Genomic DNA, 19,348 nt, shown 5'->3' on the forward strand with positions numbered 1-19,348 from the left:
CGGCCGACCCGCAGACTCCGCGCCGCCGTCCCCCGCGCCGGCTCCGCGCTCCCGCCCGCGCCCCGCCCCGGGCATGCGCGCTGGCCTGCTGGCGGCCTCGGAATGCGGGAGGGGGCGGTGCCCGCGGGGGCCGGGCCGGAGGAGGGGCGGGCGGCCCGCGCCCGCCGCCCGTCCCCGCCGCCCCGGGCTCCCCCGCAGTCCCCGGCCGGGGTCCCATTTCACAGACGCGCAGACTGAGGGGCAGAGCAGCTGCCCGTCCGCTGCGCGCTGCCGGGGCGGGCGCGGTGTCCGAGTCACCAGCCCAGCCCCGCGAGTGCCCTCTCCGTGTTTTACTGAGGACGGATTTGGGGATCCGAGAGCCCCTGCGATGGGGACCCAGGTCGGCGCGACCCCTGAGCTCCGCCTGCGAGGGAATTTCCCGCGTCCCCCTCGGCCGTACTTCCGGCCTTCTCCCGCCCCGGCCCGCCCCGCCCCGGCCCTTTGTCTCGCCGCGCACACTCGGCGAGCGGCGGGGACGCCCGCGGGGCTGGTGCCCGAGAGGAGCCTCCGTTCCCGCGGGGGCCTCCCCGGCAAGGGGGCCGTGCTCAGGTCCGCGTAACTCCATGTTCCTCCTCCCGGGCGCGCTGGAGCATTTCCCCCTCTGAGCCTCAGTTTCCTGATCTGTAAAATGGGATTAACATTAATTACTTTGTAGATAGATACCTTAGAAGGATAAAGGAGCCTGAGGTAGGTGTTCAGGGGCTTCCAGTTAAATCTGAATTGCCAAGGACAGGAGGACTTTCTGCCCACTCTCCCCACGTTTCCTGGCAGAGAACTGGTCCTCTTCCCCTCGGCTTCCCAGAGGAGATAAAAATAATTCTGTAATTGTCCTAGAGGTGACAAACCCTCTCGCGCCTATTCTATGAAACCGGTTACTAAAAATAGTAACAACTAACGTTAAGGAAACGCTTTGGTAGGGACAGACACTGCTAAGATTTTGCTTATAGGTTTCATTTAATTTCAATTTCATTTAATTTCAATCGCTTCGGAGTAAATTAATATTAATGTATTATATCCCCATTTTTCAGATAAGAAGACAGACGCAGGTAAGTAACTTATTTGTGGTCACGCAGCTGGTTGGTAATGGAGCTGGGATTACAAACCTATGCAGACTACCTCCTGAAACCTCACGCTTCACTCTTACGTTTTATTCCTCTTTCTTATTTAGTGACCCATAAGTCACCGTAATATTTTTTAAAAAAAAGATTAAAAAAAAAAAACTAGATGGAAAATGAAGAAAACCCCTGGGACCAGCGTCTTGATCTAGCATCCCAGCGAGGGAGGAAACCTCAGCGTGTGGGATCAGTTTCAGCACCGCGGACAGCACCCACCAGGGCTGCTTCCCAACATTTCCGGTCCTGAAATTTGCTCATTCACTGCCCACAAGGGCTTTCACTTCAGAGTTGCAAACCCTATTCCACTTTCTTCATTTAATTTTACTTTCCCTACGGCCCCTCAAGGTAAACATTATTGGCTCCATGATACAGATGAAGAAATCGAGGCTAGGGGAGGAGATTCACAGATGTAAAAAGTGGTGAAAACCAACCTGTGATTTAAAAATGTCCCCCTGGGGCAGGACGAGGGTGGACAGGAGCAGGGACGAGGCATGAGTGGGGAGGCTGTGGCAGTCGTTCGAGTGAGGGCCGATGTTGCCTGAACTGCGGCAGCATTTGTTGGCATGGAGAGGAGGGTCGAATAGGATACCAGCCTGGGGTAGAATCAATAGGCCTTGGGAGAGAGGTGGGAGTGGGCGCGAGCGGAGAGGGGATTCTGCTGCCTCTCTGGGGTTTTGCCTGGGGAAGCCCGGTGGATGGAGGACAGCTGATGAGCCCTGGGGAAAGGAGGGGTTCATAGGATGTCCACACTGAGACATTTGAGTCCGGAGCTGAGCTCCAGAGTGGCCAAGGCTGGGGACAGACTAGGGAGCCCTCACCTGAGAGCTGGTGGTGGAGGGTGTGTGGGGGGTGTTAGCACATGGAAGGAGAGCGTGGACCAGAGAGGGAGACAGCAGGGCCCGAGGCCAACCCACAGGACCACCAACATTAAGGGACCAACCAGGAAAAGACGGCTGCAGAGAAAAATGGGAAACAGTGGTTTGAGAAGCCAGAAGAAACCTAGGAGAGTGTGACATCTCAGAAGCCAAGGGGAGAGAATGTTCCAGAAGGAGGGCAATACCAACCGCGTCAGGAAGGCAAGATATAGCCTGACGGTGTCTTCTGGACTTGAAAAGAAGGCAACTGGAAACTTGAGAGCACAGTGAAGGGGTGGAGTGGAAGGCAGAGGTTGTCACGGGGGGGTGGTGAGAAAATGGGAGTTCGGAAGTAGAGTGAGCAAGTGAACAACTGCCTCAAAAAGTCTGGGCTTGGAGAGAGAAAAGAGAGTGACAGTCTGTACAGGGGAATAGGAGGTTAAGAAGGAGACTTGAAGGCATTCAAACCCCGATGGGAGGGCCCAGTGCAGAGAAAGGGGAAGAGAGAGCATGAGAGCTGGGCCCAGAGGCTCAGGTGGAAGGAGGGGATGGCAGCCAGAGCCCCGGGGCAGCTCTGAGACCCTGAGGTGTGTGGTTTATTTATGAGGTGCAAGGACACCAGCGGGGGAGTGGGAAGGTGGCGGAGGAAGGGAGGGCAGCCAGTACAAGGTCGTCTACCACAGTGGGTGAGTGAAGCTTAACCCTGCAGAGCAGCCTTGGGCAACTGAGCAAATGCACACTTCACAATTCCCCCGGCTGAGGGCAAGGGAGCCGGGGTGTTTATATCCCAACACCTCGCAGACATCGGCCAAGGGCCTCCCTGGGTGCGTTGCATGGGGCTATGTGTTAACTCCCAGACACTTCTGGCCCACAGTGCGTGTGGGTCCCACCAGCCTGAGAGATGCCTGACCAAGATGCAGGTACTGGCTGTCCTGCTGTGGGCACAGAAATGGTAAGGGCATCTGAGGGGATGTGGGGGGAGCTCTGGCAATGTCTGCTATGTGGGCACAGTGGGGGCCTCTTTTCATCTGTGTCCTCTGCCATGCTTTGTGACCACTCTTATTCCATAAGGGCTTCTTGATAAAAAACATTTTTTAAAAAAATAAGAATCTCCAGACAACAAAATAAAGCACTTGCTAAAGTAAAGGAGGAACTTCAACAGGCATGGAGGCCGTCAGCGTGGGTTCAGTCCTGGCTTAGGCAGTTACTAGCTGCGTGGCCTCGGCTGAGGTCTCTGTGAGCCTGAACTTCCTCATGCGGAATGCTTGGCTCTCAGCGCTTTGAGTAGGATGTAGGGAGAAAGACTACACCAAGGACCTGGCAAAGTGCAGGCCCTTGCAGCGGACGCCAGTGTTAAGGCGAGCCCGGCACTGTGCACCCTGTTGTGACCATAGCACTTCCATTTTCCTTGGGGAGGCCACCTCCCCACCCCAGTCCACGTGGCGGGGTGTGATGGACCCCACTGCCAGAGGGCTGAGTGGTGACCCAGGCCTGGCCAGTCGCTGTCAGTGATTCATTTGGAGGGTGAGGGTAAGACATGGAACCAAAACCAGGACAACTGGTTCTCAGAGTTTCTTGGAGCTTTGGCGGTTGCTAAATTGGTGGTGCACTCGTGGACCTGGAGTTGCTAGGGGTCATCTTTGTCCCTGTGTGGAGACTGTTTGGCCCTGGGTCGTGGCTCATCCTGGGGTTCGGGCTTACCCTGTGACAACCAAAACGTTCACCCACACCGTTCGGGTGAGTGTGTGTGCGTATCTCAGGTTGGCCTGCCGCTGGGGAGCCATACACACGCGTACGCACCAGAAGATAAACAAGTGCCTGCAGCTCCTTGGCTGGCGCCCAGGCCGGGGGTGGAATAAACAATCCCAGTGACTTTCCGAAAAGCAAGCATGTGTGGCAACAGGCGCCATGGAGACAAGCAGACTGTACTGGAGCGGAGACAGCAGCCACCCCCCCCATGCCACCCCTGCACACACACACACGCAGTGTATCCTGTTCTCTCTCATGTCCATATCATATTCCTGTCTCCGCAGTGAAACACAATCTCCCCTTCACACCCAGGCACACCCTCCCTTGGAGTCTAGCCAGCTACCCCCATTCCAGCTTTGCTTGAGGCTAAAGGCTTTGAAGAAGGTCTGAGATTCCCCATACAACAGCATCCATGGTTCCTGACCCCTTTGCCTGGACACTGGTTCTGTTCTAGGCCTAATTTCAGCAAATTACAGACCACAGGGAAGGTGTGTGCTCTGTGTGTGTGGGTGGCTGGGGGGTATCATACGGCAGGCAGTGCTAGATAAACCCAACTTTCTGTGAAGTTCTTGTGTTTGCTTTAAGGATGCACATACAATATACATTCACACACTCCTCCAGGGAACACCCAGACACCACACTCCTTGAGCGTTGTACAGACACATCTTTGACGCTCAGATACACACACACCCGTCCTTGTGTCTGCAATGTATATATAACCCGACATACCCTAGATGATGATGAGGGTGATAGGAGTGTGCCATTCTGACTGCCCAAGTGTTTTATAGTCATCACCGCATTCTATTTAATTCCTAAGGACAATCGTCTGAGGCAATCCTATGATTGTTCCCATTTCATAGGTGAGGAAACTGGAGTTCAGGGAGGTTAAGTATAATAACTTGCCAGGGTCACACAACTAGAAAGCAACAAAGCTGGGAGTCAAACTCCAGCCACACTATTAGCCCTGCTTAGATATACGTGCAACACCCCATGCACGCGCACACCCCTACACACACACACACACACACATACACACACACACACACACACAAACGCGCCTCCTCTGTCAGCCCGGATAACTGATGCCCTGGGGTTGCCTTCTGCACCCCGACCTCCTCACATGCACCACCACAGGCCCTCATGGTGCTGCCCTGATGTTCATGAGAGTCCCTGGCCCCGGCACACATGAGCACACCCTGCTGCCCGCACAAGGCTCCCTCCCTCCCTCGATGTGAGCCCCTCACCCCCAGTAGCTGCAGGCCCTGCCCGGCTGGGGCAGCCCCAGGATCTGGGTGGGTGATTCAGGCTGAATCATGGCCCAGCTGCTTCTGGGCAGCCCCCTCCCCCTTTCTGCCCGGAGAGCCTATTTGGAAGGCAGAGCTGGGCCTTGGGCAGGGTGGGGGGCAGGGGCGGAGGCAGAGAGTGGGGGGCAGGCAGTAAGGAATGGGGCTCTTAAGAAGGAGTAATGAGGCTGGTCCGATGGTAGTGGGTTATCAGAACTTATTAACATTAGTGTCACTAAAGTTGGTATTCAACCCCCCACTGCTAAATTTGACTGGCTTAAAAAAAAAAAAGAAGGAGTAATCAGGCCCAAGAGGGTCTCTGTGACCCCCACTACTCCCTGGCAGTCTGCAGGCACTCTTAGGCGGCCCCACCCATGCCCCTTGTTCTGCCTGGACACTGGCCAGTGGCTCCCTCTCTAATCCCCCACCTCTTGGCCCTAATAATAACAACAACAATATTTTTTTTTTCTTAGAGACAGGGTGGCTCTCTGTGGCCTAGGCTGAGTGCAGTGGTGTGATCAATCATAGCTCACTGCAGCTCTGAGCTCCTGGGCTGATGCGATCCTCCCACCTCAGCCCCCTGAGTAGCTGGGACTTTAGGCGTGCACTACCAGGCCTGGCTAATTTTTAAAGTTTTTACAGATGGGGCCTTACTATTTTGCCCAGGCTGATCTTGAACTCCTGGCTTCAAGTGATCCTCCTGCCCAGGCCTCCCAAAGGGCTGGGATTACAGGTGTGAGCCACCACACCTGGCCAACAACCTTATTCTAATTGATCACTCACATTTTACAGTACTCTAGTTTACAGAGTTTACACTTTCTCATCAGTATTGCATTTAATTCTCCTACTAGTCCTATGGGATAGAAATTAGCATCCTTACTTTGGAGCAGAGGAAACCAAGGCTCCGAGGGTTTTGTGAACTGTCCAGTGCCACACAGTTGGTGAACTGACAGAGCCAGGAAGCAAGCTCAGGCCTCCTGGTCCAATCCGTGGAATTACTTAGTGGAGCTGCAGGTGGGCATAGTGGGAACAGGTGGGAGGCATGTGGGGGCCATGGTGGGGCCACAGTGGAGCGGCATGGTTGGGGCATGGAGGGGCCATAGTGGGGGCATTGAGGGAGCATGGCAGGGTGCATGGCACAGGGCATGGTGGAGGCAACTAGTGGCTTGGTATGTGGCAGGACTGTCACAAAATTTTTCTATTTTCTCTTTACTCTTCTGCAATTAATGGATTATGGAATTATTTATGCTTTCGAGTCTTCTTTTCAGTGTTTCAGGCCAATACCCCGGGCTAACAAATCCTGAGCGTGATGGTTCTACGGAGAAGGCTTTGGTTGTGGGACATTTGCTTCCTGAGGCCTCGGTTTCCTCATTTGAAAAAATGGATCCAGGCCTTGGGCAGGGCAGGCTATGGAGAGTCGCACGCGAAATCACGCTCATCATGCCCTTTAGAAACCACGAAGGACTTCACAAAGGCTGCTGCTTGTCACATTTTGTTTACTCTTTGAAAAAACACTGTGGGTGCTGGGCAGAGGGAGGGGTGGGCTTCTGGGAGCCCAGGGGTGGTGCTGAGGGGGGCGTGGGTGACAGCTCTCCCTTTCCCCCTGCCTGGGCTCGGCCTGGCTTTCCCTCAGCCCAGAGCTGGTCTCTAAGCAACGGGATGGATGCAGGGATGGTTCGGAGGGGAGAGAGCTATAAATAGGGAAGGGAGAAAACAAAAATAAAGTGCCAGAGAAAGCTGCGGGGCTGCGTTACTGGGGGTGGGGAGACTGGGGCAGATGGGGGAGATATGGGGACAGCCCCCAGCCCTTCCTCAGGGGGAGAGGGCCATTTTCCAGTTAGGCACCCAGCAAGGGCCCCCAGGGCGCCACCAGAGGTGGGATGGGGGTGATGAGGAAAAAGTCCCTGCTGGTCAGAAGACCAGGGAAAGCTTCGAGGAGGCAAGATTTCAACAGGCTGAGTGGAGGGCAGCTGTGCAGATGGAGGAATGAGTGCAGGCAAAGGAAGGGAAAGCGTGGGTCAGGCGTGGTGGCCTGGCAGGGCTCAGCCTCGACAACCACCCAAGGACACGCAGACACAGAGAGGTGGGCTCCTCTTCCACCCACAGCAGCCCTCCCGCACATCCTCCCACGCAACCCTCTGCTAATTCAGCCTTCGGCCCAGCCCCACCTCCTCAGACCGCTGACCTGGCCACACTATTTCAACGTTGCTTGCCACCGCCTCTCTGTCATAGTGTATCCTATCACTGTTTCACATTCTTCATGAAACTTGAAATCATCTTGTCACCCATGTTTACCGATCATTTTGTGATCACTGGAAGGTGGGTTCTGTTGGAGCAGTGACCCGCAGGGCTGTCCCCTGCAGCCCTCACTTCTAAGAACAGAGCAGGTGTGCGGTGCACACTGTTGGGTGACTAAATGAACACACACAACACACGTGGACATCTGTGTGCATGCGTGAACACAGATACCGACATAGCATGCCCGCATGCCCATACCGCATATGTAAGTGCACACACACAGCTCAACCCCCGCCGCACACACAGTCTCGTTCCTAGTCTCCATGGCATTGCACTAGCGTCTCTAAACTCCTCGGTGCTGCTTCCACACTCTCCTGCTGTTGGCGTTTTTTGTTTGTCTCCCCTCACAGCCAGAGCAAGCCCCTTTTGGAATTCCAAAGGAGTTAGACTTTGGAGTTAGGCTTGGGGCTGAATGTGGCCTTTGCCACTTCCCAGCAACGTGACCAAGGACAGGTGACTGCCTCTCTGGCCTTCATTCCCTCCTCTGTAAGTTGAGGCTAACAACAAGCCATGAGGGTGGTTTCAAGTGAAATTACTGGAGATACATGTTGTTTGCTTGGGATATACTGGCACTTGGGAAATGGCTCTGTCCCTGTCACAGGGAGGAGCTGTGTGGGCCCACAGACCCACGCAGGCAGCAGTCAGGGCTGCCTGACGTCTGACACAGGGCTAGCGTCTTCTGCTGACATTTCTGGGCCAGTGCCTGGAATGCATTTAAAGTGACCCTGGCAGATGAGAACACTGGTCTCTGAACAGAACTGTTCTCAGTGGGGCCAGGTGTGGGGTTTGGCACCCAGGAAGGAAGAATAAATATCCCCACAGCCCAGATGGTGAAGCTGGTTTTGGCATTTAAAAATGGGGATCAGGTGCTTGGTAGCTGGATAGGAGGTTTGCAAAACTCAGTCTTTAGAGGCCAGGCAGTTCGTGAAAAAGAGTGAAGTGGATGGGTGTAATACAAAAGGGAGGGAAAAGGCCTCGGCCAACTGGAAAAGGTTTGCCCAACTCAAAGGTATTCAAATTTTGAAAACTTAAAAACTTGTGCTAGCAAATTAAACGTATCTACAGGCCAAATTCAGCCTGAGGGCCACGAGTTTGCAGTCCCTGCAGACTGTGAGCTGTGCCTTATTTCAGCCAAAGGGATCTGGAGCTCCTGGCACCCTCACGTAAGTGAGTCAGAGACTCCAACCAAGCCCACCGGTTTGTTCTCCTATGCACCCATCTGCCAGCGGCCTCCTACTTTCGGAAATAAAGGCCTCCACACTGCAGCCCAGAGTGACCCAGCCGAAGGATCTCCCGCAGCGTTCGAGGCCTTCCCAGGCTTGGCACCACCTCGTGCCCCCAGCAACTCGGCGAACGAGCTGGTGCTGACGCTGGGGGCTAAGTGAAGAGAGCAAGCTGCTTCCAGCTGTGGGGCTGGAGGGTGAGGGAGGGCTTCGGCACCGACTCGAGGCGGACCAGGCACACGAACCAGCGAGGTCTTGCCCAGGCGAGGCGGGGCTGTCGCGGCAAAGCCCGGCCCAGCTCCTGCGGGGGCGGGGCTCGCAGGGGCCTCTGCGCCGACCGAGGCGAAGCCTGCGGGATCGGCGCCGACGCTGAGGGCCCCTAGAGCCGGTCGCGAAGAGCTCCAGGCTCCCGGCCAGCTTCCCGGGTTTCCGCGGGCCGCCCGCCTCGGCCGAGGCCCCGAACTCTCGGGCGCCTTCGCACGGGGCAGCTCCAGAGGCTGCGGCGACTGCCCGCCTCCGCTCTCCTTGGGCGGGCACCCGGCGCCCGCGCCACCGGCTTCCAAAGCCGTCCCCGCGGCGCGCGTGCCGCCGGGAGCGCGCGGGGACCGCACGTGTTCGTCAGCGTGCGTGGGCGCGTGTCCGCGTGCGCGGCCGGCCGGGGTGCGTGCTGCGCTCCCGGCGGGCACTTTACGGCCCAGCAGGTGGCGCCCGAGGCCACCTTCCCGCCGCGCAGCCCCCTGCTTGTCCCAGCCCCGGGGCCTCCCTCTCCTGTCAGCCGGGGGAGGGCGGGAGATGGAGAAGCGGAGGCCCGCGTCTTGTACCTGGGCTGAGCGTGCCACCCTCCGAAGAGCTGAGAGAGGCGGACTCGGACCTTCGAGACCCGCCGCCGCCGCGGTCCCCAGCCCGGCCCGGCCCAGCCCCTGCGGCGCTGGCTACAGACAGATTGGCTTTATTCATGGACACGCGGGGGGCGGCCGGGCCCGCCCGCCCGGGACACGCTCACACGGGGCGGTGGGGGACTCTCCATGCCACAATCACAACACAGGAAGCCCGCGCTCGGACCGGGCCGGCTGAGGGAGGGGGCATGGCACAGCCTGGCTCCTGGTTTTGGTTAAAAAAAAAAAAGCTCTTGGGGTCAATGTGGGAGTGGGGTGGGGTGCTCTGGGGCTGCCCGGGGGGGCCCCTGGGAGAGCCTCTGTCGGGGGCAGGGAAGGAGCCGTCGCTTTCCGATCTTCTTTTAAAAACACGTAGAACATGCTACATCCACGCAGACACTGGACAGGATGGGGCGAGCCGCGGCCGCGGCCCGGGCCCTATCCATGCCCCAGGGTTGGACGCGGGCGGGTGGGACAGACAGACGGACAAACACCAACACAGGCTCCGAGGGGGCGCCTCAGAGCGGAAGGAAGATCTCGTGTTTGGGGAGAAGGGGTAGAAGGACAGCCCTGGCTCTGGGGGACGGGGCAGGGGAGGAATTGTGCTGCTGGTGGGGGCCGTCCTGGGCCCTTACGCCTCTGGTTCATACTCCTGATACTCCTCCTGCATCAGAGGGACGGGGTGGAGTAGAGAAGAGCAAAAGGGAGGAGGGGTTGGAGACCTGCGGCCAAGCCCCGGGCCTGAGATCCCTCCCCCTCAAGAAAGAATAGTGCATGCTCCCGCCACGGGCAGGGGAGGAACCTGGAAGTTGGGGACAACTTAGCTATTCCTGGGCAGGGGTGCCTGGGGCCCAGCACCAGGCTCCATCTGTCATCCCCTCCCTCCTCCCACCTCCTGGGCCCTGGATTCTAGAATAGGGGGCCTGAAGCTCCCTGGCCCAACCTTATCATGCCAGGGACCTCCCAAGCCAGCTAGGGACAGCAGCAATCTTCACGATGCCCAAAGCCCCACCCAGCCCCGCTGCCCCCTCACCTGGGGTGGTTCCTCATAACTTTCCCCTTCTGGCTCCATCAGGGGCTCAATCAGTGGTTCCTCAGCAGCTTCCTGGGCCACTTCCTCTGGCTGTGGACAGAGAGGGGCAAGGCCGGTGAACCAGGATACCCCCCAAATTCCTATGCTGGTGAGCTTTTGGCTGACTGGAAGAGTGGGGAAGGCTAGGGTGGGTTGGCAGTGCCAGGAGAATTTTTAATTAAATTGTTTATTTGGAGTGCCTTGGAAGTGGGATGGAGGTGTGAAGGGTGAAGCCCCCCCAAAATCAGTTGAGGGTGTGGAGGGAGAGCTGGGCTCTCCGTACCCCTCCCCTTAGCACCTGGCAGCCGCCTGCACTCCCAGCATTTGGCCTGATGGGACGGGCAGGAGAGATGGCGCACTCAGCCACCCATTCATCCCTCACTCCCTGGTGTCAGGCTCTGTGCTGGGCATGGGGACCCCAGAGATAGCTCTGGGGGCTCCCCTGGGCTGGAGGGAGATGGAGGCCCAGGGACAGGGCTGGGCAGGGGCGCTGAGCCATTCCTCTGCCATCTTCCACCCATCCCTCCCCCAGGGCCCTCTGTGGCCTGGTTTCTTCAGCTGCTGCTATTTTAAGATAAGCTGGAAGCAACAGCTCGTGGTGTTGCTTGGATGTGTGAGCTAAGACTCTCCCCTCCCCCCTGCATCTGCTGCCCAGACAGGCACAGACCAGTGGGCATGCATGTGGGGGCACTGCCAGACACATGGCCGGCCACCTGCAGGCGAGCACATGTATGTGCACAATCATGGGACTGAGCTGGCTGCACGCAAGTTAGTCCGGGGTACACGCACGGCTGTACAAAGCCTCATGTGGGCTGACACACACCTGGGATCCTGGAGGGCTGGCGCTGGGAAGGCCTGTGCTGACCGCGTCTGGCCTCTGGTTGCCCCAACCCCATCCGGGCAGCTCCAGCTCCTTCACATTACCTGTCTAGGTGGGCCCTGTGGGCGCGTGAGTTTGAAGCTCCTGATCCGGCTTATTTCCCCCATCGCACAGATGGGTATGCCAAGGCCCAGGAGGTATGGAAATGTTAACTTGTCCCTAACTCACCCAGCTATGACCAGAACCCAGGGAAGAAACATAGTGTTAAAGAGCCCAGCAAAATCCCAGCTTGAGCACATTGTTTGGAAACAACCCAGATGGCCAACAGCGGTCGAATGGATGTGGACATTGTAGGGTAACCACACAACAGAACACGACACAGGAATGAAGAACGACAACACGTACAAGAGCACAACGTACCGAGAATGAAAAGAGCCAGATACAGAACAGCACGTGTGTACAATAACATGACACGCAGTGAAAACACCCAACTGACCATTGGTGACAGAAGTCAGGACGCAGTTCCCCTTGGCGGGGACCAGAGCGAGGTGCTTAGGGGGCAAATGGTAGGGAGGCACTTGCTCTGGGGGCCATGAATCTGAGACCCCACAGTGAGTCCCTAGACACCTCCCTTGTCTCACCCTGCTCCTGGCCCTGGGGGTAGGATGTTCTATCTTGAGCTGGCCGCTGGTTCTGTGGGGGAGTTCCCTTTATGAAAATGTCTCGGGGCTGCAGCTTTTCTGCTTGTGTGTTGTACTTCAGTAAAAAGTTCACTTAAAGAAACCCCAGCCTTGCTACTCACTAGCTAGCTAGCATGAGGCAAGTCATTTCACCTCTGATCTCAGCAGCCTCTGCTGGGAAGCCAGGACAGTGCTCTCCACTCCGTGGGAGGACGGCGAGGGTTCCACAACGATGGTGGAAAACAAGCTGGAACGCAGAGACTCTCAGAAATGCTGACCCTGGGCTTGCATGGGCTCCCCACATCCCGGGGCCCCAAAGGGCCGCTGTTTGGATTCTAACTCTACGATCTTGAGCTCCCTTGAGAGAGCAGCCTTGCTGCATCAACAAGCACTGGTAGGAGGCAGGCAGCCAGAGAGAAATGAGTCTGTGCAAAGGCCCATCACATGCAGCCTCAAGGCCAACACGTCAGGCCAGACCTGCGTCTGTCTGCACGCCGCCTCCCAGCACAGGGCCTGGCCCTGTGTCAGCACCAAGGGACTCCAGGGACGTGGACCTGAGCTTATCGTCCAACCACCTCATACGGGAGGCAGGCAGGAACTGGGATCTTGGGCAAGTCATTTCACCTCTCTGAGCCTGAGTTTCATCTGTAAAATGGGCTGCTACAGTGCCTTGCTCACAGGCACGCTGTGAACAGTCAATGAGTCACTCCACGTAAAACGTCGGGGACAGTGCCTACTCGGACAAGAGATCAATGCATGGGAACGATTACTGGTAACATGATTATAAGAAATGGGAAGTCACACACAGATGGTAAAATGCAGAGGCAGGACTTGAACTAGAACTTCTGAGTCAAGACCTAGACTTCTGACAGTAGAAAGACCCCCAACTGTACAAAAGGTCTGGAGCAGAGGGCGGTGTGGGGTCTCCCGCGGCCTGGTGGATACACTCACGCTGAATGCAAGCTAATCACCCAAACCGAATGGTGAAGAAAGGGCCGCCGCTCCCATGGAGGCAGAGTCTGCACGTGTCAGTGGACGGACACAGAGCACCCAGGAGAGGACTATCTGTACACACACGTATAGGTCCACAGAGCACACTGTCATGGTGGCACACTTGCACACACAGCCGTGGTCACATGAGTCTGTAGGGGCAGACATGGACTGCTTGCACAATCGTGTGGCCACGATCTCGTACTGGGGACTCGGTACAAGAGCCTGCAAGCCAGGCTCTTTACGTAAGTATGTTCCCTGGTACCACAGTGTTAGCATCACTTGGGTACTTGTCAGAAAGGCAAATTCTCGGGCCCTACCTCAGACCTCCTGAATCAGAAATGCTAGGGATGGGGCCCACAATCTGTATTTTAACCCGGCCTCGTTGTGATTCTGATAAACACTCAAGTTTTGAGAACCTCTAATCTGTATTATCTCCAATCTGCATAAGAATCCTATCGTGTCCATCTTCCACTTCACCAGCAAATAATCAGACCCAAAGGCATGACAGGACTGCCCAGGGTCATGTAGCCAGCAAGTGGCAGAGTTGGGATTGAAACCCAGCTCTGGGGGCTCCAGAGCTCACAGCTCTAACCCTACAGGGGCTCCCAATGAGGACCTCTGTCTCCACGCACTCACGAGTCGCCAGCACTGCTCCCCTGGGGAGACATGCCTGCGCAAACGTGCAGTATACAGACCACCCCCACCCCTCATGGCCGACACCTGCTCACACCTGCCTCAGGGCCTTCGCACTTGCCTTTCCTACTGCCTGAAACACGCTTCCCGAACATCGTATCTCACGCCTGCATCTCTCCCATGCCTTGAGTGTCAGCCCAAATGGCACCTTGTCAGAGAGGCCCCACAGCTGAAGTAGCCCTCTCCCCCCTTGACTCTAGCCCATTACCCCCGCTGCCTCTTCCCCCAGCGCTCATTCCTGTCTGAAACCATCTTGTTCACGGGCTTGCTTTTTACTGCCTGTCTGCTCCCACTACAATGTCAGCTTCGGCAACCTCTAGAACAATTCCTCTCTAGATGGATATTTGTTGAATGAAAAGAAATGAATGAACAGGCCGGGCACGGTGGCTCACGCCTATAATCCTAGCACTCTGGGAGGCTGAGGCGGGTGGATCGCTCAAGGTCAGGAGTTCGAGACCAGCCTGAACAAGAGCGAGACCCACCTGAGCAAGAGCGAGACCTCGTCTCTACTAAAAAATAGAAAGAAATGATCTGGACAACTAAAAAATATATATGTAGAAAAAATCAGCCGGGCATGGTGGCGCATGCCTGTAGTCCCAGCTACTCGGGAGGCTGAGGCAGGAGGATCGCTTGAGCCCAGGAGTTTGAGGTTGCTGTGAGCTAGGCTGACGCCACGGCACTCTAGCCCGGGCAACAGAGCAAGACTCTGTCTCAAAAAAGAAAAAAAAAAAAAGAAATGAATGAACAATCAGTGACACATGCAGACACAGCCAGAAGTAGTCTGGGTCACGCTGACAAGCAGGACACACGAAGACGGCCAGGTCTGGGTCCCTGTCACAGGAAGTATCACTCCCATGCACACCTTCCTTCCAGCTCATTCTGAGCCGAGTCTAGCACAGCCCAGCACAACGTGAGGCAAGGTGGCTTGTAGCACAGGTTGGTGGCGGTGGGGGTGGGGGCACAGCGGAGGATGGCAGCAGGTCTCTCTGTGTGCCTAGTGTGTGTGCCCGTGTGGTGGGAAGACCGCTCACCTTCAGATCGCTGGGGAATTCCTCCTTTTTCACCAGGCCTGTGGCCGCTGCTATGTTCCCGGCCCCAGAGAACACAGCTCCTCCCAGATGTGAGGCTTGCTCCTTGGTTTTCTCGGCCACTGCAGCAAGGAGGGGGTGGGGAAGGGGTTTGGGGGCCAGGGTGAAGGAGGCACAGATGCCCCTCGTGCAGTATCCCAGGGCCTGCCCTCCCCATGGTGCACCCCCACAAAACCCTGGGAGTCCCCTGCCCTGCCCCTCCCCTCAGGTTCCCAGCCGGATCATAGGCTGGGGTGAGAGAAGGGGGTTGCACCAGGTCTGGGCTGGTACCTGAAGCCACACCTTGTACCACCCCTTCTCGGGTCTTGCTTCCTGCGGGGAGAAAAAGAGCACATTTAAGGGCTCTGAGCTGAGGGAACAGAGGCTCCAGCATAGCACAGTGGTGACAGAGTGGGCAGAGGGACCCTGGTGGCAGTGGGCATCCTGGCCCCGTCACTGCCCCCTTGGATGCCAACATCCCACAACGCCTGCCCTCATGCTAACTCCCTCTTCTCATCGCAGCCCTGAGCCCCCCACCCCTCCGCGCCCACGTCCTTAGGACTTCCGGTTCTTCCCCGCCTGATGGGAACCTGCACCCCTCTAGTGGATGTTGGCTGCACTCGCCCTTCCCGTTCATCTTGCCCTAGCCCCAGGAGGTGGGTGGTGTCATTGTCCTGGTGCACAGACTGAAAGCAGAAGCTCAGGAAGGGGCCTGCCACTAGGAAGCGGCTGAACAGGCATTCAAGCTCAAGTCTTTCTGAGTCCGAAATTTCAGCTACCGGCCACTCTAGGAGTACACAGCCCAGGATGGAAGGCAGGAGGAGGTGGGAGTGGGGGCGGAGCTGCGGGGCACAAAGCTGTGCACTTTCAAAGGTTCCCCTGGCGGCCCCCCACTCCACCTCCTCGGAAGGCTCTAACAGAGGTGCAGAGCCCTCCTGGCCAGTGTGAGGTGTCTTAGGTGCAGGCCGGAATAAAAGTGATGTGCAGATTGTGACTGCCGGCTGGTCCTTCCCAGGAGGGTAGCAACTTGCTCACACCAAAATGGGGGCTGTTGGGAAAGGCCAGCGGGCCTGATCTGGGTTGGAGGGCCCTCAAAGGAGTGGGGAGCCTCCCGTCTGACAATGTGGCAACCCGGACAACCGCTGACAGAGCCCGAAACGGGTGTCTGGGCAGGCGGAGGCCGGCGTGGTTAGACAGGGTTCTCAGGGTGAAGGCCAGCCAGAACCAGCGCCAGGACGGCATGGCTGCGTGCCCCCCATTCCTTCTCCCACAAACATTTGTTTGCACGTGCTCTGTGCCAGGCCCTGGGCACTTGCACACTGTCTGAGGAGGAAGGAGTGGAGCAGATTCAGTTCCTGGATCTCACGCAGTGGGGAGAAGACTTGCAGGGTCCAGGGGTTGTGTGGGTGAGGAGGGGACTCCCCGGGCCTCGAGGAACGGGGAGCAGGCGGCTATCAGAGAGGAGACTGGAGAGGGTGGCGCAGGCTCGGGGGCCCACGCAGGCAAGGCACGGAGAGGTGCGCTTCCAGGGCTGTCCATGTGCCACGGCCGTGGGTATGGTGAGAAACGTAGACTGAGGCAGGCCCAGGAAGGGCATTGAGTGCCAGGGCGTGGAGCCCTGCGGGTTAATGTGTAGAAACTAGAGGCCATGGGGGCTCCCAGGCAGGGGGAGGGGGAGGTGGTGCCAATCTAAGGGGAGGGAAGCAAGGTTTGGAGGGGCTGAGTCTACAGTGGAGACAGTGGCAGGGTGCCAGTGGCCAACAGGAGCGAAAGGCCTTGGGGAGGAGGAAGAGGGGAGGCCAGAGCTGGGGTCAGGCAAATGTGGGCTCAATCCTTCTCCTGGTCTCTATGGCCACTGCCCTCACGCCAGCCGCCCTTATCTGGGGCTACACTTCCTCCCAGTGGGCCTCCCTGCAAGTTGCTCTGTCCCCAGAGGCCTGAAGGACCTCTCTAAACTGAAATCAGATCGTGGCAGTCCCTTGCTTACGATCTCTCACGGCAGTTACAACAATGCTTTGCCTGGGCCGACAAGGGTCCCCTGTGACCTGGCTCCTGCCCACCTCTCTGATCTCATCTCCTGCAGCTGCGTCCTTCCCTCCATTCTCCAGCCCACCTCGGGGCCTTTGCACTTGCCTTTTCGGCATCCCTCCAGCCCCCACCTGGCTCTTTGCCACCTCCTCAGGTAGCTCCCTCTTCACCCTACCCGCATGTGGTCCCCAACCCAGCCACTGGCTGTCAAATCCCACTACTGAAATGCTCCGCATCACCATCAGGAGAGCAGGCACCTTGGCCTCCTGTTCCCGTTACATCCCCAGCATCCACACAATGCCTGGCACATCGTAAGTGGCCACCAAATATTTTTCAAATTACCACAATCCAAATCTGCCACGGCCCTGGGCAAGTGATTTAGCCCTCTTGAGCCTGCATTGGGGATAATTATATCTGCTTCACATAAGCAAGTCCTGAATCACTGTATGGGTTCAGCAAATGTCAGTTTCCAGCCTTTTCCCCATTTAACGCAAATGACCCCACAGGCTCCGTCTCCTTTCACACTTAGGGTGAGAGATTTTAACCACCTGGCCTTTTTGCTGATACCAGCTGGCAACCACAAGGAGGGTGGACCTGGAGGAGAGATGGCAACGGTGGGACCACAGGCATGGGAGGCAGGGAGGCCTGGAGAGCACCTGAGCCTTGCAGGTAGCTGGAGAGGAGGCCTGGAGGGAGGACCCACAAGGGGAGAGGGAGGGCTTCAGAGTCTATAAAGCTGGGTTCAAAGTCCAGCTTCAGGTTCTGCCATGTATGTGACCTTGGGCAAGGTATTTAGACCTCTGGGAACCTCAGTTTCCCTGATCTGTAGAATGGGCTGGGAGCATTAAATGAGGTAATGGATGTTATGGCTTTTTACACAGTGCTTGGCCTAGAATGAGGATTCCACACCAGGTAACTATTAATAATGATAATAACAAAAAGGAAGCTCTCTGCTTGGATCACTCATTGGTTCAGCCTTTCAGCTGAACCTCAACATCACCAACTCCTACCCTGTCCCCATTTCTGACACCAACCCAGGTTTCCATCTGCTGGCTATGTCCCCAGTGACCCCTGCTGACCTGGCCCCATCTGCTGACTCATATTCTCCTACCCAGGTCCCCCACTCCCGGAGAGGGCCCGGCCCCACACCCTCAGAGGACACGCGAGCCCCCGAACCCCAGAAGCTCTGTGCCTCGCCCACCGACGTAGAGGACGCCCTCCTTGGTCTTCTCTGCCGCCTCAGTGACCCCCTGCTTGGTTTTCTCCGCGGCAGCCACAACGCCCTCCTTGGCCATGGACAGGCCCTTCATGAACACGTCCATCCTGGCGGCCTGAGGAGGGCGAACACAGGGGCACCGGTGCGCTGGCCCCGCACCCTTCAGCCCAGCCCTTCCCAAGGGACGTGGGTGCCCCCTCCCCACCCTCCCTGAGACCGCGGCGCCCTTCTGAGCCCGCTTTGCCCCCACTCCCCAGGGATAGGCCTCTGGGCCCCGGCGAGTCCTAGCGTCCTTGAAACCCGGGGACGCGGGAGGGGCCAATGCCTCGGTTATCCGGGGCGCTGCAACCTGCAGCCCCGCGAAACCAGAGCGCTGGGCTCGGCGCGAAGACCCTGGACTGCCCGTGCACACATGACAGAGTCACACGGTCATGCACACAAACACACCACCGACAAGCTCACGTGCACATACAGGACACGCAGATGCTCAAACCCGCACGAACACCCCGACACACACGGGCGCGGACGCACGTCCACACGGCCACCCAGACAGCTGCCGACACACATACCCGGGGTGCACACTGACGCGCGCCCGCCGGCGCCCCCTCACCCTAGACCCCGCTCCATTTCCCATCCCCTTGCTCCTGCCACCCCGGTCCCCTCTCCATCCCCAGCCCATTCCTCTTCCTCGGCGCGCGGCCGCCTCACCTGGATGCCGGGCCCGGGCAGGGGATGGAGCTGCGGCCGCGGCGGGCGGGCGCGGGGGTCGGCTGGACGGGGCCGGGGTGGACTCGGGGCCGGGAGGGGGTCGGGCCGTGGCCAGGCGCTCGGGGCGCGGGCCCTGGGCAGGGGCGCAGCAGGGCCGGGGCTGGGGTGCGTCGCCAGCCACCGCTCGCTCCTCGCGCCCTGCCAGCTCGCGCTCGGTTCCGGCGCCGGCGCTGCGGCAGCTCTGAGCTCAGCGCCCCCCCTGGCGGCTGCCCGCCCCTCGGCCTGACTGACAGGAGGCGGGGAGGGTGACCGCGCGCCGCTGACGAGCCTCCCGGGGCTGGCCCGGACGCGCCGCCGGGGACGCGGGGGCGTGAGCCCCGCGCGGTCTGCGGGGAGATGGGGGGAGAGGGACGAGGCGGCGTGCCAGCAGCAGGGAAGAAAGGCGGCTGGCTCTAGGGTTCACGTGGGCTCGATCCGAGCTTTGCTTCTTAGTGACTGCGGGACTTGGGCCACTCAGCTCCGCTTTCCGAATGCCAGGTTCCTTTTCTGTGGAACATGGACGGCTAATCCAAGGAACGGTACTGAGCACTGGGACAGGTGGGGCAGGTTCCAGGCCGGAGGCAGGGGAAAAGGAA

General features: G+C 58.0%; 1 protein-coding gene across 4 annotated transcripts; it reads right to left on the reverse strand.

Moving 5' to 3' along the window:
* Window positions 1-9,494: 9,494 nt before the first annotated feature.
* On the reverse strand, window positions 9,495-18,977 carry SNCB (synuclein, beta). Of its 4 annotated transcripts, XR_001138105.1 has the most exons (7): window positions 18,714-18,977; window positions 17,991-18,120; window positions 15,053-15,094; window positions 14,726-14,844; window positions 10,470-10,559; window positions 9,842-10,100; window positions 9,629-9,659 (listed from the first exon to the last, which is right to left on the reverse strand). XR_001138105.1 is itself a non-coding variant. In XM_012659478.1 (6 exons), exons 2-6 carry the CDS (start codon window positions 18,109-18,111, stop codon window positions 10,068-10,070), a joined length of 405 nt encoding a protein of 134 aa, XP_012514932.1. In that variant the 5' UTR covers window positions 18,112-18,120; window positions 18,714-18,977; the 3' UTR covers window positions 9,495-10,067. The 4 variants fall into 4 exon arrangements, 3 of the variants coding, with proteins under 3 accessions (XP_012514932.1, XP_012514933.1, XP_012514935.1); XM_012659478.1 differs by having other exon boundaries at window positions 9,495-10,100; XM_012659479.1 differs by lacking the exon at window positions 15,053-15,094 and having other exon boundaries at window positions 9,495-10,100; window positions 18,714-18,971.
* Window positions 18,978-19,348: the final 371 nt, after the last annotated feature.

This window comes from Propithecus coquereli, unplaced genomic scaffold, assembly GCF_000956105.1.
Source record: "Propithecus coquereli isolate 6110/MARCELLA unplaced genomic scaffold, Pcoq_1.0 Scaffold619, whole genome shotgun sequence".
NCBI classification, from domain to species: domain Eukaryota; kingdom Metazoa; phylum Chordata; class Mammalia; order Primates; family Indriidae; genus Propithecus; species Propithecus coquereli.

Coding starts and splice junctions, on each gene's coding strand:
- SNCB (XM_012659478.1), bottom strand. CDS start 18,111: ATGGACGTGTTCATGAAGGGCCTGTCCATGGCCAAGGAGGGCGTTGTG. Junction 15,095..17,990: donor GGAGGGCGTCCTCTACGTCG/GTGGGCGAGGCA, acceptor TTCTCCCCGCAG/GAAGCAAGACCCGAGAAGGG. Junction 10,101..10,469: donor GTTATGAGGAACCACCCCAG/GTGAGGGGGCAG, acceptor CCTCTGATGCAG/GAGGAGTATCAGGAGTATGA.